A 16,850-nucleotide genomic window follows, 5' to 3' on the forward strand; every position below is an offset into this window, starting at 1 on the left:
GGAACCCCAAACACACACTGAAGCACGGTGGTGGCAGCATCATGCTTCGGGCTGCTTTTCTTCACCTGGAACTGGGGCTTTAGTCGAGGTGGAGGGAATTATGACCAGATGCAGTACAGAAAGAATGACTTTATCAGAGGAAAACGAACGGCCCAGACCTAAATCCAAGAGAAAATCTGTGGGGTGACCTGAAGAGATGCCCCCCACCCTTCCTCCTCATCACAGCTGGGATCCGGCCCCGCCTGAGTTGGATGGAGCTGGAATAGAAACCGGATGGATGACTTGGTGTCATTCAGACAAGCACTGCAGCTGTTTCACATCCTGGGTTTGAAGATGTCTCTTCATCAGAGCAGCTCTGAATGTGGGGAGGTGCTCCAGAAAAGGCTAATATCTGTTAATGGAGCTGATCGATCGCTCGGTGGAACCAACCTTTGAATGATGTGGTCTTTGGTGACATTTAAGCAGTCAGAAAAGAGGAAGTGGCTGTGACCACGTAGACCGATAAGTCTGTGGATGCTGGAGGATTTCTGATGACTCATCATGCGAGGAAACAGCTCTGTGAGAGCCGTCCACTGCACTGACCACTATCCCTGCAGGGGTTAAGAAGTATGCCCAAATGTTCACACACTGGCTGATTTAGTTGTGACTCATGACACAAACCTCTCAGGGATGTGTGTGATGAATGCAGTGTTTTGTGGCTGCGGTGTGAGAGCAGCTGTCAGATATTCTGCTGGCCGTCAGCTCTCTGAGGTGCAGAGTCCTTTTCAAACAGGCCTCCTTGATGAGAAGCAGGACTGCTGCCCTCTGGGAGGAGGAAGAGTTGCGTGTGAAGAGCAGGAGGACAGTTTTTAACACAGCGAGATGTAACTGAGCTCTTTTACGCCCTCAACCGCAGCTCCATTAACATCAACATCAGGTTATTTAAAGCAGCCGCTGATTGTTTCTGCTCATTCGCACTTGTGTGGTCGGACAGCTGCGGTGTGATCTTATTAGTTGGGTATGGAAGTTACTACTGTGAGTCTGACAGTGAGCCAGAGACCACACCGCCACAGAAAAGGAGAACAGGGAGGTGGTTCTGAGACCTTTTGCCGGAAGAAAGCCCCAAATCACAACAAATGTCCTCTCAAGGCACTTCGAAAATGCAGTTCAAGTCATTATGATACAATTATAAGACAATTAAATCAGTTCAGTTCCAAATGAGTTAAATTCATACAGAGACAATCAAAAACAGTATCTGAGCTCAGACTGAAACTTCTCTCTGATCCAATCCTCCGTCCTGAGCTGCACGAGGCGACTGTGGGAAGAAAAAACTCCCTTTAACAGGAAGAAACCTCCATCAGAACCAGAACCAGGAAGAAACCTCCATCAGAACCAGAACCAGGAAGAACCCTCCATCAGAACCAGAACCAGGAAGGGTCCATCTGCCTGGACCAGCTGGGGCTGAGAGGACAGGAAAGAGGGGACAACAAGCAGCGTAACACCAGGCCAGAGACACCTGCTGAGAGAGAGAAACACAAGTTAATGACGGCAATGATGTCATCTGTACATGGAGGGAGGAGAGGTGCATCATGGGAGCTCCCCCAGCAGGCTGGGCCTACAGCAGCAGAACATGGAGGGAGGAGAGGTGCATCATGGGAGCTCCCCCAGCAGGCTGGGCCTATAGCAGCAGAACATGGAGGGAGGAGAGGTGCATCATGGGAGCTCCCCCAGCAGGCCGGGCCTATAGCAGCAGAACATGGAGGGAGGAGAGGTGCATCATGGGAGCTCCCCCAGCAGGCTGGGCCTACAGCAGCAGAACATGGAGGGAGGAGAGGTGCATCATGGGAGCTCCCCCAGCAGGCTGGGCCTATAGCAGCAGAACATGGAGGGAGGAGAGGTGCATCATGGGAGCTCCCCCAGCAGGCTGGGCCTATAGCAGCAGAACATGGAGGGAGGAGAGGTGCATCATGGGAGCTCCCCCAGCAGGCTGGGCCTACAGCAGCAGAACTCTGAGGCAGGATCTTCCTGATTTTAACAACATTACGAAGGTGAAAGAAGTCAGAAACCTGTTTTATATGAGAGTCAGAGGACAGAAATAACTCCAAAGTTCCTCACTGTAGGACCAGAATCCAGAAGTTTGGGACGGAAAATCAATAATTACTTTATTTATCTGTCATGTCAGATCGTGAACACCTGCGGTTATATATGTGAGTAATTAGTTATTATATCTATATGTTATTTGTCACTCACATTTACAGAGTTACTTTAGATTTCTTTACTTCACCAACAGAAAACGTGACGCTAAATTCAGAGGTGAAAAGTCCTATTTTCACTTCTTTGTTCAGGTGTTAGACACAGAAAACAAAGACGTACTTTTATGTAAACTTCCTGATAATTTGAAATCATTCAGAAACATTCAGGTTTCTGGATTAGAAAAGGAAATATCTCCGTTTCTGCAGGTGATTGCAGCAGTTTCAGCAGAGCAGGCTCCTGTGTGTGCAGGTGAGCAGCAGGGCAGCAAACGCTGGCTACCATTTTGGTTGCCATGCATTCGGCTGTTTTAATGACAAACAGTGAGCCTCCTCCCTGCCGCAGAGGAGAGAAATAAAACCTGCCGTAAAACCAGCGGAAATTTGGCAGAGTTGGATTGACCAAACCCCTGAGACGGCCTCACAGGGCCGCAGCCACCAGATCTGAATGTGGAGTGCTGTTGTTTTACTGCTGGTTAATTACTCAGGATCCTGTCTGAGTGGGAGTGAGTTCGGTTGAGCTCACAGAAAAGTGTGCTTCTGTAACTCTGAAGCTGCAGCCTTTTTCTAATGAGCCGAGGTGACTAATAAAGAAAACAGTTTAAAAAGAGCCAGACGTCTGTTTGTTATGTTTCTGTTTATGCATTTAGCTTTTATCCAAAGCAACTACAGGTAGAGCGAGGGGGTCTTGCCTAAGGACCCCAACAGGAGGCAGAACCTTTCATGCAGGGGATATGAACCCAGGTTGCTCACACAAAAGGTGGCAGTTATACCACAAGTTTACCAACTCAGCTTTAAAAACTTTCAAAACGGGTCCTTCATGTTAGAAACAATCAGTAACGACACTCAGTGGGTTCACATGATGAGATTAACTGGATTACAGCTACAGTTGGGTTCTGCTCCTTATCTGAGGGTAATTATCCTTGGATATATGGCGGCGAATGAATGGAATCACTGGCACAAAGCATGTCATACCCCGGTACGATAGGTGGCGCTGTCCCCATTTCAGCTATCGCTAATAGAGCCACTTCCGGTTGACGTCATCACCACAACAACAACAAACTCAGGCATTCAGAAAGATGGCGAACGCAGAGCGAGATGAAGCTGCGTCCCTCTCCATCTGTGATGAGCTGGTTATGGAACAGACGATGCACAACGTTCTCCATCGCCTTGTTTCTTTCTTTCTGACGACAACAGGAATATCGTCTCCTTCCACTTCCGGGTGACGACCGCGGGAAAAAATCTGGAGCATGCGCAGAACGCTCGATCTGATCCGCTGTCGTCTGCAGGCACGTTAAGTGGGCAATTAGATCGAGTTATCCTGGGGTCTTAATTCAATCGCGAGTAACCCGATCCGATTCGATTTCTTGTCGGATTAAGCTTGTTACATGAGCTGAATAACTCAATTTTATTGTAATTTAGTCATTAATCTGATCCGATGGCCTGCAATTAACTGACCAACTGACTGAGATTCTTCTCATTGATCTCATTTGTGAAAAGAAAATAGCATTTAGAACGCTAGAAACGACAGTCTAAACATGAACTTTATATCTATATTAGATTCTACTGGATTTGATCAGAGCGTTCACATTAAATCTACACACTGCAACAATGGATGTTAATGATGAAATGAAATGAAGTTGAGACTAAAGCTTAAATATTTTGGATTTATACTGTCTGCAAATGCATAAAAGTCCCAGTTAATGTATGAACATCACTGCGTTTTAGTGATTTAGTGTCGTACTGCAGATAAATACGCTGGAACTGCATCGGATTTGCTCCAAATGAGGACACAAAGGTCATCTGAGGTGGAAATATAAAAGTAAAACCTCCAGTGGAGCAGAAATCACCTGCAACATGTGAAAAGCCGTGTTCATTATATCAGAGATGCAGGGGGTTTCCTGTAAGATAAGCTGAGCAGTGAGTTACAAACATCTCTGAAAACACTGAAATCTGAGGCGCCGCAGCCGCCTGTCGGCTGAGTCATGTGACCGCGGACAGGTGGAGGCAGAGATGGTTCAGGTGTGACTGTGATGAGGTCGTAGCTGTGGGGGGGGGGGGGGGGGGGGGGGGGGGGGAGTGAAGGAGGGTGATTACCAGCAGTCAGACAGCTGAGTCACAAAGATCATTTTCAGCCATTTTCTGTTAACCAGCAGCAGCCTGTTCATGTTGGTGTGAACAGCAGCGTCTCCACCTAAACTCCACCTGTTTTACACTCCATGCTGCAGCTCTGAGGGGGTTTCTGTTTATAGAGGTGTGAAATAACTCACCTGCCTGCTGACAAGTAGTAAAGACAGACATGAGCCCTTTTTATTTAAGCTGGACAGGAGGAACATCCTGTCTTTGAGACTGGAAATTCTTTAATAAAACTCTTAAAAGCAGGTTTTATGCATCGTTTTACAGGCGGCATCGTTAAGGAGCTTCTGTGTGAACTTTTCAGACCTTTGTGATGCACCTGGAGCTCATTCAAGTGCAGCAAACACATGGTCAGATGTCAAGCTTCATTCAGAAGCACATTATGTGGAATAAAATCCAGACCAGAGTAAAAAAAACACGTGGCTGTTTTATCTGTGGTGTGATGATGAAGGGTGCAGTTCCCTGAGGGAGGCTGCAAGTGGCGTTACCTCCAAGAAACTAACATCTGACGGGAACAAACACATGTTCACACTTTCTGAAGGCTTCTGCAAAACAAACCAATACTGCCACCTGCTGGTAGAAAGATGGATACACAGCAGAATTAACTGCCATTAAGTCTTATAAACTCAAAAGTAAATCTTTCCGTCATTGTTCTTGATCTATCCACTCATTTATTTTTAGATTTCCATGAAAACAGGAAGAGATTCACTGAAACATGTTCAAACATGGATATAAATCCAAAATCTGAGGCAGAAACAGAGTTTTTTATCAGTTCTCAGCAGCTTTAAAGTGAATCTCTGGTCTGAGCTCCTTTATTCTCCAACACAGCCTGAACCCTCTGAGACAAGCTTTCTGACATTTCTTTAAGGAGTCTTCAGGAATAGTTCTCCAGGCTTCTTGAAGGACATCCCAAAGCTCTTCTTTGGATGTGGGCTGCCTTTTCAAACAATTTTAAATGGCTTCTTTGCTAAGTTGTCTGTTCTGTGTCGACACAACACTGGTTCATCCCTTGAGTTAGGAGCCTTTTTTCTGCCTGAATGGGTCAAAGGTCAGAGTTAAGTGGCTGAACAAAGAAAAAACACATTCCTCTGAAAATGCTCAGGAACAAGGACTGAAGATGAGGGAAAAAGCAGAAAATGTCCAAAGAAAAACTCTGAAAGAGCTTCAGAAAGCTGCAGAACTGTTGATCAGGACACTTTAAAGGTTACAGGAAAAAGTCTTAAACTATAATAATTAATTTGAAAATCGTGGAACCAAATCAGCACCATCATTTGTTTAAAAATAATCTAAACACTTCCCTCGGTTCATTGACGAAGAAATACATTCAGGCAGTAAATAGACAGTCCAAATGGTTAGTGCACGCGACGAGGCTAGCTAAAGACCCAGACGGTGACGTATTATTGAGTCGCCGGACTGTGGTGATTTTTCGGGTCAGTATTCGGAGGACATTTAAGATGGTCCTGAGGGTTATCCGGCTGCTGGTCCCGGCGGGAGCAGCTGCTCTCACAGCGGGGAACGTTGTTCAGAAGGTGAGCTCAGGAACCGCGCAGGTTCGGCTCGGTATCGGTCGAACCTGCGTCTCTGATCCACAAGGACAAGCTAACGCAGCTAGCCACTTAGCCATTAGCACCGCAGTCGGTCACCAGTAAGAAATAAACAAACTTGGTGTCGGTTTTTATTCACAGTTTGATACGTTGCTTCATGCACGCGCACACATCCGCAGTGGTTCTGAACGTGAAGTCACGTGGTTCTGTTCTGTGTTAAGATGTTAAACCTAACCACCGCGTTTACCTGCTGTGACGTCATTGACAGCCTGAAGCAGCTGTCGTCACAGATCAATATATACCAGAGACGGTTCTTTATGACGGCGTCCGGCCCGGTACCGGTGTTAGGAGGGATGACCCAAACACCCGCGTGACCTTTTCTATGGTCAACTGAGAGAGTCCGGTCAAATCAGTTCTTATTTAAAGAGGTTAGAGGTCAGATGTTTTCCAGATGTTCTACAGATGTTCACACAGCAGTTAAGCTGCAGCTCAGCCACGAACCATCAACACTTTTCTCCGGCAACACCAGAGTTCTCAGCTTCCTGCTTCCAGAGCAAAAACTGAAACCCAGCCAGAGGTTGTGTTCAAGCCCCAAAGCAGACTGATCAGAGCTTATTTTAAAGTGCACGTGGACCTGTGTCACTCCGTTTTCAGCCCTGCTTTGTGTCCTGCAGGCAGGCGTTCACACGAGCGCGGTCAGGAGCCTGCGGTACGGCTGGTGGGCCTACGCTCTGGGCGAGAGGACGACTCCACGCTTAGGACAGTACAGCAAAATCATCTCTGTGGATGGAAACCTGGCCTCAGGGAAAGGAGCGCTGGCCCAGAAGCTGGCTGACAAACTGGGTAATTATCTGTGCACGTGGGCCCTGACACACTCGGCTGCTGTTTCCTGCTTATATTCAGACTTCTGTGTCCACAGGGATGCTCTACATGCCTGAGCCGGACACCTTCTACCTGGACAAGATGACCGGGGAGAAGGAGCCCCTCCCTGTGGACTTCAACGGGATGTGCAGCCTGGAGAAGTTCTACACGGACCCCAAAGTGGCCGATGGCAACAGTTACAGGCTGCAGCTGTGGATGTACATCATGAGGCTGCTGCAGTACTCTGACGCCATCGAGCACATGCTCACCACAGGTAACGGTGCCCAGCGGCGCTCTGATCACATGACAGACCGCAGACCCTCTGACCTTCAGCCCCATCCTCTGCTTCTCAGGCCAGGGCGTGATCCTGGAGCGCTCCCCCTTCAGTGACATGGTCTTCCTGGATGCCATGTTCAAGCAGGGCTACATCAGGAAGGAGTGTAAGTAACGAGCAGCTTCCTGCTTTATCCTCGGATCTGAAATGCACTGACCGGCTTCTCTGTGGCCTGCAGGCGTCCAGCACTACAATGAGATCAAAAACATCAGCGTCTGCGAGTTCCTTCCTCCACATCTGGTCATCTACGTGGACCTGCCAGCTGAGGAGGTTCAGAAGAAGCTGAAGCAGAGCGGAAAGGTACCATTTAAATCTTTCTAAGGTTTCCACTGCTGGAGTCAGGAGCTCCAGAGGAGATATTTACCCCCCAAACAGCTCTGGTCAGGGTTAGGATCGCTGCAGTTTTACTTCTCTTATTTCCTCCCTTACAGTCGTGTTTAATCATGTGTTTAATCTGCTCCACTGCTTTAAAGTCTCTGGGTCAGCAGGTGAGATTAACGCATCAAATCAGAACTGAAGCGTTACTTTCTGATAACTTCAGAGGCTTCGTTCAAATGAGCTCAACACAACCCTGTAGGAAGGTGCCACGGTGCTGATTTGTGTGTCCGAGGACTGCTTTTATCTACCAGAGCAAACGCTCACAAGCACAGTCTGAAGGAATCTTCCCTGAGGATAAAACCTGGATCTGAATAGTTGTTGAGCAAAGACCAGAGCGGGCAGCCTCTTAGAGGAATTTACTTCCAGGACAGGAACTCCTAAAGAAGAGAAGAAGAATGAAAATAAAAACAGGACTCATTGGTTATTTAGATGCTTGGAACGGCCCCTCCTGCTCTGTACTAACATGTAATGTGATTACTTTCAGTCCCACCTGCAGAATGTTCCCCTGCAGTATCTGAAGGGCATTGAAGATAGCTACAAGAAGTCTTTTCTCCCCAAAATCAGGTAAGAAATGCTGATATTAGATTTCCGAGCGCTGTGAGCTTCAGGCTGAGTGCAGAGACGGACGATGAGTTTAGCTCCAGGATCGGTGTTAACCGTCTGAGCCGAAGCTGCAGCAGAGTATCTGACGCTGCTGTCTTTAACTTTCAGGGAAACCTCAGAGCTGCTGGCGTACAACGCGACCCAGGCTCAGGATGTTGAGAGGGTGAGAGGCGGCGCTCTGCCAGTACTTCCTGAATGGGACGTAAGATCCTAAAGGTGTCACTCTGGCTGCTTTCTGCAGGTGGTGGAGGACATCGAGTACCTGAAGTTTGAGAAGGGGCCGTGGCTGGAGCAGGATGATGTCAGCTACCACCACATGAGGATCCTGTGAGTTCTGCACATGTCTCGCTCTGATGTCACACGGGCCTGCAGCTGTAACACTTCAGCCCTTCTTTCAGAGTGGAGGACAAGCAGAGGGTGGCAACGCTGACCCACATCCCCAAGTTCCTGCCTGAGATCACGATCGGCGCCCACGACTACGATGAGAAATACTACGCCTACAGATCGGTAAGATCCTTGAAGATGGATTTACTGCTCCCAAGCTTTTCCATTTGTTCTTTTAAGGTTTAAAGATGACGGTCAGGTTTCAGGTCAGGTTTCAGGTCAGGTTTCAGGTCAGGGTTCGGGTCAGGGTTCAGGTCAGGGTTCAGGTCAGGGTTCAGGTCAGGTTTCAGGTCAGGAAACGGGTCAGGTTTCGGGTCAGGGTTCAGGTTTCAGGTCAGGTTTCAGGTCAGGGTTCAGGTCAGGTTTCAGGTCAGGGTTCAGGTCAGGTTTCAGGTCAGGTTTCAGGTCAGGGTTCAGGTCAGGTTTCAGGTCAGGTTTCAGGTCAGGAAACGGGTCAGGTTTCGGGTCAGGTTTCAGGTCAGGGTTCAGGTTTCAGGTCAGGTTTCAGGTCAGGTTTCGGGTCAGGGTTCAGGTTTCAGGTCAGGTTTCAGGTCAGGTTTCGGGTCAGGGTTCAGGTTTCAGGTCAGGTTTCAGGTCAGGTTTCAGGTCAGGTTTAAGGTCATGTCCCCTCTCAGATTGTCTCTGATTGTTGGGGGGTGAGACCTTCCTGCTGTCAGAGACTCTCAGCTTGGAGAAGGCAGAAGAAGAAGAAGAAGAATGAGGTTTCAGCTTCTCTTCAATCACAAAGGACACAATGACACATGCTGAACGACACATGTGTCGGGAACCAAAGGAGATGAAACCCACAGAGGGCTGGATTCAGGGACACCCTGAGATGCTCAGTGCTTTGTGTGGCCCTCAGGGGCCAGGCTCCTAACGAGATGACGGATCGTGTCCTGGAAAGCTCCTGGAAAGCTCCTGGAAAGCTCCTGGACAGTCTGAGGTGCAACCTGGTGGCGACAGATGGACACGTCCCAGAGGGGTCGAATGGGTTTGAATGATGTCACATTCATCCCTGAACCCCCCCCATCCTGCTCCTGGGAGCAGATATCAGGGCGTCTGAGGTCACCAGCAGGTGTAAAACTCCTTCTTCCTGCTCCTGGGAGCATATATCAGGGCGTCTGAGGTCACCAGCAGGTGTAAAACTCCTTCTTCCTGCTCCTGGGAGCATATATCAGGGCGTCTGAGGTCACCAGCAGGTATAAAACTCCCCAAAACACAAACCTGGGATTTATTTAGTTCCCCTTTGAGTGAAAGTTCCTCATTTAATGAGCTCTTTAAGCTGACTCCGCCTCCTCGGCTCATCCTCGATGAGATTCTGTCTCCGACGTCTCGATGAAAACGATGAAAAGTCACATTTCTTAAAGTCACCTTTCAGGTAGGAAAAGAACGTCTGTCTGATCTTAAAAAGTGTTTTCATGGTGAGTTTGTTGCTCGCTGGAGATGAAAGGATGAGTCAGGCAGCCCGAACACATGCTTTGTGTTGTTGTGCATCCTGAACCGGGCTCTGCTCCACACCTCAGAACAAACGCTTTGAAATGGAAAGGAAGCGTCCTCACAGAGGCAGAGAAAACCTGAGGATCCTCTGCCTCTGTGGCCTTTATTAAAAGCTACAGATCCTCTCTTTGTGGAAATCCTCTGTTCTTTCTCCCCACCCTTTCTGAGCCGCTGGAGCTGGTTTTCCTGGCCTGAGATATCGAGCCACTCGCAGTTACAAATGCCAGATGTGGGACTTCCCCCCCGCTTGTTTGTGTCGTCGGCCTCGTGGGGAAACATTGGGCTCTGACCTTTTCTGTTTATTGACTGGAGACGTTTTTGTCTCCCCCTGCTGCACGAGTCGTGCGGCGGCGTGCAACAGGAGGCCGTGACCTGACATTTCACTCTGAGCCGGCGTCTCAGAGGAGAAAATGAGCACGCCGACATGTGGCGGCGCAATCTGTCCCTCAGCACATTTCATCCGAGCGAGGAAAGTCAGGGAAGGGCGTTTGTAGCTCTGAAAGTGAGAGATTTAGTTTTCAGAGATCTGGAGGAACACGTTGACCCAGACTATCGGCACCATTATGTCACACTGTGTGTGTTTTTCATCTTTTTTAAAGAAACCAGCTCCTACACACCTGGGAAACATGGAAAGAAGAAGAAGAAACTGTTTTTTCCTTATTTCTGCCACTAAACTTGTTAAAAACGCCTTTAAAGTGAGCACAGCTGCTTTCCTGCAGAGAAGAAGAGGGACGCTCACACCTCCAGTTTGATTTTCATGAGTTCTGTTTGGCTGAGATATGAACAGCTGGTGGAAACTGAACGGACGCCGGCAGCAGCAGGAGATCCGTTTGCTTCCTGGTTGTTGAACACCTTACTTTCCTCACCAGGAAAACTTCCAGTTTGACTTCATTAGGCCTAAAAGGCAAATAAAAGAGAAATAAATAACGTGAGCTTCGATGACCAACGCAGAGCAGCTCGTGCTGCGTTCAGTGTGCCCTGATCAGCGTAGTAAACCACAGGTTGATGAGCAGTTATCTGGGAACACAACATTTTTACTTCATCAGACAGTAAATGTGGAAACTCTGGTGTCCTGATTAGGTCTGAAATGAGTTTGTTCTCCTCAGCCTGCAATAATGATCTGATGCGTTTGTGTCCCTGCAGCTGCCTGGGAAGAAGTACGCTCCCGGCTACAACGAAGATGTTGGAGACAAACACATCTGGCTGAAGTAAACTTCCCGGTCGTCGTTGGCTGATCGGCTCCATGAAGGCGGCCGTGCCGTTGTACATCCTAAATAATGTGTCTATTATAAGAATAAATTTTGAATTTAAGTGTCTTTGGCTGTAAAGTGTTCTTCTTACATGAGCTCAAGAAGAAGAAATGAGGAAGTGTTGAGTTCGAACGGTGCTCTGCAGCGCTGCTGAAGCCTCTTCGTGGTTTTCAGCCCGGCTGGCTCGGCATCAAACGTTGTTCCTTCAGAATGTGAAGCTTCCTCAGAACATCTGGTGTTTTTGTGATGAATCATGAGAAAAAGTTTCTGTCCGACACAAACGCTGCAGGCCTGATGGTCGCAGCTTATCCACAGAGTGGCAGCAGCAGCGCCACCATGTGGTTACAGGTGAGCTTCACCTGTTTATCTCATCAGCTTCATTTCATCTGGTAACAAACATCATTTCTACACCTCAGACCTGCAGCATCCCATAAAGTCAGTGAACCTTTTCCCACTTTGTTTCCTTCTGCCAACACTTAAAGCCGTTCTGACTCTGAGGAAACCAGGTGATGCAGAGCTCCAGCTGTTATTTTGTCCCATTCCTCCTTAAACAGGTCTTAAGGTGTGCAGCAGTGCGGGGGGGTGGTTGTTTCTCTGCTGGGGACAGGTCAGGACTGCAGGCAGCCAGTCCAGCACCCGTACCTCTTCTTCCTCAGCCAGGCCTTTGGAATGTGGCAGAATGTGGTTTTCCATGGTCTGCTTGAACAATGCTGGGACGTCCCAGGAAAAGATGTGGCCTTGAAGGCAGCATATGTTGCTGTAAAATCAGAACAACATGTGAAGCTGTAGCCGGCTGCTCTGAAATGTGCCTCCTGTGGAGCTCTCACCATCCATGAGCCACTGTTACGTCTGATTTTAACTGACTTTATATGCTGCATTCAGGGACTCGCCTTCCAGGCTCGAGCACCTATTACCACGCCTTCACTGTGGAGTAATGTGGAGTAACTTGGCTTTCAGTTATGACTCACAGCAGGAAAAGGATGGATGTTTGGAGGGTAAACAGAGAAAATAGAATCAGAAATAAACTCAAACACTGGAAGTGGACGAGGTTAACATCAGGCTTCTTTCCTGCACAGTAAAGCTTGTGAATGGAACTCTGTATTGTGGTGCTTGACAAAGGTTTCCACAGTAATCCCTTGTCCATGTGCTGCTATCAGCTGCTGATGAATGACGGTTCTTGATGCAGCGTCTGAGGGGTCAGAGGTCACGGGGTCCAGCTTAGGCTTGCTCCCTCGTCCTTTCCACTGAAACTCCTCCAGGTTCCCTGAATGTTTTAATGATATTCTGCTCTGCAGAGGCAGAAATATGCAGATCCCTTCCAGTCTTTCTCTGAGGAACATTGTTTTAAACACATTTGAGGACAAACTGGAGACTTCTCCTGTTTGAAATAACTTTAATTTGTCGTTGTGATTAGTTCCTCCTGATTCTCACAGGTTTTCTCCTGCTATTCGTGATGTTTAAATGATTAAATTATGGTTTTATTTCTGTCTGAATTACTCTCCATGTTTCCACTCGAACACCTGGAGGTAAACACGAGGCGCCTGCTCAAATTATGCTGACAGAGAAGCTGAAACGCTGCGGCGATGGAGCTTCCCTCTCAGCTTTCTGCTGGCCGTGAACGTGACCCGCTCCTCCGAACTCCTGCTTCTATATTTAAATATCATCTCAGCATAAATGAAGCGTCAGCATGTTGTAATGGGGATCTGCGGGTTCTGGTTTAAGGATTAGGGGATTCAAAGGGGCGCCCTGGACTTTGAAATTGAGAAGTGGTGATTAACTTCACCCCTTCCACAGCAGCTAATTATGCCAGTAAGCCAGCCTCAGACACTCCTCACCAGCTCTGCCTGGATGAAGTCCAACATGAGGTAAATTCCTCCAGTTCTCCTTTCTTACAGCGAGGCGATGCGCCACCGTTCTGCACAGCTCAGAGTGACAAAGACAAAGAAGTGGTTCCTGAGTAAGATGCCAGGTGAGTGGACCCGGGCAGTCAGTCCTCCCCGAGGCTCAGAGCTTGTTTACTCGCTGCCCTGTGGCCGAGCATCGGGCTGCTCAGACAAAGCAGTGGGAATATTTGACAGGATGCAGCCTGGAGCAGTCACACTGAACTAATGGAGGCTGGACAACATGAACTCTGTGGAGGGGAGCATGCCACTGTGTGCTGTCATGTTTAATGCAACACTGAGGTCTTATGAGCAGTGAGAACAGGCAGAGGAAAATTAAACTGTAACTCAGATGTTCCAGAAGCTCGTCTGGAAACTGGAGCTTAACAGGAAGGAAGCAGCAGCTGCGTCTCATATATATATATGAAATATTTCTAATACCTTTGATCAAACACATACATCAAAAGTGCAGCTTGATCAGAAGGGCTGTGATACACTAATCTCACGATACGATACACGGCATTCAGCCAACGATACGATTTAATACTCATCATTTTCTGAAAGATTTTAAAGGGACAGTGTGATTTGACATGAATCGTCACTGATTGGACTGCTGCTCCGACCTTTGAACCGGACAAACGGAAACAAACAAACATGTCTTCAGTGTACGCAGACTCGTGTTTATGCTGTGAATATTACATCATCAACCTGCTTCTTTTACCTGCTAAATACCATAAACACAAATCTAAATTCTCTAATCACAAGCCATCTCTTTGTATTTTTGAGAAGGAGCTCAAACAATACAACAATCCTACGTTCTATAAACAAAAAAGCCATTAAAACCACTGAGCTATACACTTTATAGAACTTTTTTATGAACTAATTTATCACCCCTGGCATTGTTTTGCATTATGTTAATGTTCTGTGTTTTAACCAATTGTAACGTCTGACTTTTAAAAAAATCGATACTTTATCAGGGAAATAAAATATCGATATGTATCGCGGTGGCGATATATATCGCGGTATCGATAAGTATATATAAGTATCGCGGTATCGATAAAATCGCTCAGCCCTATTGATCAGGAATTGTGTTCCCATAGAGCACGATGGGACATGACTGTAATTACTGAGAGAACTCGGCCCTCTTTGGAGCTCAGACAAACTTCACAGCAGAAACATCAGTCAGAGTTTGAAGGCATCACAGGAAACTGGACTTTTACCAACTGAATCTGTCTCCTCTACATATATAATCTACATCATAACACATTTTATCTTCTTTCACCGTCACTGCCTCACAGTTTTCTCTCAGATCACCCAGAGTGCACCCACTCAAGCTCCATTTCACTCCCATTATATCTGAATGTTCTCTTCAGGTGTCTTATTAACCTGCCATAAAAACTATAAAATACACAGTAGTTTAATTAAAAAATACACCTGTGTGTCCAGAACAAGATCCTGCTGCTCACAGTTCAGGAATTAGCTAAAAAAACGTGTTCGTCTAAGGCTCCTTCGGATATATTCCATCATGGACCTTTTTAATCTCAGTTATTGTGTCAATTTATTTAAGTCTAAATCACTTAAAGGGCCAACAGAAAGAACAGAAATTACCAGTAAAAGTGAACGTAAACCTCTTACTCAGGATATAACACCTGTTCTCCAACATTAGCATGAAGCAGGATCAGAGTCTCTGCAGCATAAAGGAGAGAATAATATTCTTATTTTTATCTTTTGTCGTTAGACTCTGATGAGCAGCAGCAGCATCTGGATGGAGACGGGAGCTCGCTGCAGTGTTAACACTGAAGGTGGAGGAGTCAGCAGACGGCTGAGATGTCCTGGATGAGGAGGAGGAAGATGCTTCTGAAAAGCTGTAACAGAACAACAACATTTTAAGAATGTTAAAATCTTTCTAACAGCGAAGGTGGGGAACAGACGCTGAACAGCAGAGTTACAGCTCTGGTTGGTCATTTTTAGGTGAAAATGATTATTCCAGTGATTTCTAAGTGAGGTTCTTTGACCTTATCAAAGTGAAACATGAGCTGCTTTATCAGTGTCTGATACATATATATGAGACGTGTTTTTAAAGCATCCCCTGCTGTGGGATTGTAAATGAACATGTTGTAAAAGCAGCAGGGTTTGTATTTCTGGATGAAGCCTCTGAAACATTTAGAGCCTTTAATCTTAAAGTGCAGATGGAGGCATGTTTTCCCCACATTATTCTGTCCTTCTACAGTCATTCGACACACTGTGCATGCAAATAGTTTCATCTGGAACAAATTATAGTTACCTTCCTGTCAGAATTCATCTATTTTGACCTTACTCCAACACATGCTGAGTATCCCACTCTGCGTCGCTTCGGCTCAGAGGTTCAGCTGCAGTGTAGCTTTAAATATAAATGAAGACGAGGAGATGGAAAAGCCTGTCATTAATCAGAGGGCTGAAGCAGATTTCTGGGGTTTGGAGTCAAACATGGCTGCAGGAGCTTTGCTACGAAGCTGACATCCCTGCAGAGCACTTAGCCCAAAGCCGACTTTAAACTTTCATATCAAACTCACAGCCTCCAGGATTAAAACTAATTTAACTCCGTACAGCCGGCCGATGTTGCTTCGAAGGCAAGTGTTGTTCTTTAAAAGTGCCCTGGGACTCAGTGATGAAGCTGAGGGGAGATGGTTGTGCCGGGGTTCATTTGTCGGCTGCAGCTAAGCGTTGCGGGGCCCCTGAGCCTCCAACAGACCCCCACAGCGGCGGGGAGAAAAGGGAAGTCAGCTGCTCAAATCAATGATTTCTTCGTGCTTCGTTCCCAGCCAGGAGAAGCCGGCCTGGTGGTCCCTGCAGGTGAGGAGGCAGCAGATGGCAGTGTTGCTGTCTGGATGCATGTGGTCTGTGAGGGCGGGGGGGAGCTGTTTCAACACAGTCTGGGTGTGTGTGCGCCAACATGCATGCTCCCAGATATTTGAGTTACTGTGTGAAATTAGCGTGGAGACCTTTCTCTCCTCACTCTGGCTTTTATTTGCAGAGTTGAAAAGTGAGAAGGAGCCTCTGGCTACAGAGATGCTGTCGCTGCTGCATCACATTCCCACCGTAAATATTCACTCTGATAGCCTCCACATGCATCAGGACAAAGGACGGGAGGAGCAGGGAATGAGAGATGGAAGGACAAACAGGCTGCAGCATCATTATGAAACAGCTGATGTGTGTTGGCGTCTGTGTGCTGCATTCAGGTTCAGATAAATCACCTGTTTTCAGTGGGAATGCCCTTAAACTGAGCAGCACCGGCACATTTTAGAGGGAGCTGCTGCACGTATTCATCGCCTCAGCGGTGACCTCATTTACGATCCACAACTTTAATAATTCAGCAGTTTAAATCGGTTATTTGAAGAGTAAGCTTCCACTTCAACACTTCGTGCAAATGAATCTAATGATGCCTTTAATGGCAAGAAAGAAGTCTGAGAAAACACCACCGGACATCGTCTTTAAAAACATAAAGAGCTGATTATCTGATCTGAAACATTTTCATCCTTTTTAACTAAATATTCCTGTTGTTACACTTTCTCCATCATTAAAGCTCATTATTCTGCTTTCACAAACGACTGTAAAACTTTAAAAAGTGATGTAGCACCTTTGCATATTATTTGGAAGGTGCTCATCACGCTTTCTAAGTTTAACACTCGGCTTGTTGGAGCGTCACACTGCAGCAGACTCTGAATAAGTTTGGATCTGAAGAGGTGAGAAAAGCTGTAAAAACGGGCTGTAAAGGT

The 16,850-nt window shown here is 47.0% G+C and overlaps 1 protein-coding gene across 1 annotated transcript; it reads left to right on the plus strand.

The window, feature by feature from the left end:
• The first annotated feature begins 5,727 nt into the window (after positions 1–5,727).
• Positions 5,728–11,281, plus strand: ndufa10 (NADH:ubiquinone oxidoreductase subunit A10). Its single transcript, XM_072397586.1, has 10 exons — positions 5,728–5,893; positions 6,583–6,751; positions 6,828–7,043; positions 7,123–7,209; positions 7,282–7,403; positions 7,966–8,045; positions 8,193–8,247; positions 8,326–8,411; positions 8,483–8,591; positions 11,109–11,281. Exons 1-10 carry the CDS (start codon positions 5,819–5,821, stop codon positions 11,175–11,177), a joined length of 1,068 nt encoding a protein of 355 aa, XP_072253687.1. The 5' UTR covers positions 5,728–5,818; the 3' UTR covers positions 11,178–11,281.
• Positions 11,282–16,850: the final 5,569 nt, after the last annotated feature.

This window comes from Leuresthes tenuis, unplaced genomic scaffold, assembly GCF_036924035.1.
Source record: "Leuresthes tenuis unplaced genomic scaffold, fLeuTen1.0.hap1 SCAF_12, whole genome shotgun sequence".
Taxonomy (NCBI): Eukaryota; Metazoa; Chordata; class Actinopteri; order Atheriniformes; family Atherinopsidae; genus Leuresthes; species Leuresthes tenuis.

Bases quoted from the DNA above. Each gene is read 5' to 3' on its own strand.
- ndufa10 (XM_072397586.1), top strand. From the start codon at position 5,819: ATGGTCCTGAGGGTTATCCGGCTGCTGGTCCCGGCGGGAGCAGCTGCT. The intron at 5,894-6,582 runs GTGAGCTCAGGA...TGTGTCCTGCAG, and splicing joins CGGGGAACGTTGTTCAGAAG to GCAGGCGTTCACACGAGCGC. The intron at 8,046-8,192 runs GTAAGAAATGCT...TTTAACTTTCAG, and splicing joins TCTTTTCTCCCCAAAATCAG to GGAAACCTCAGAGCTGCTGG.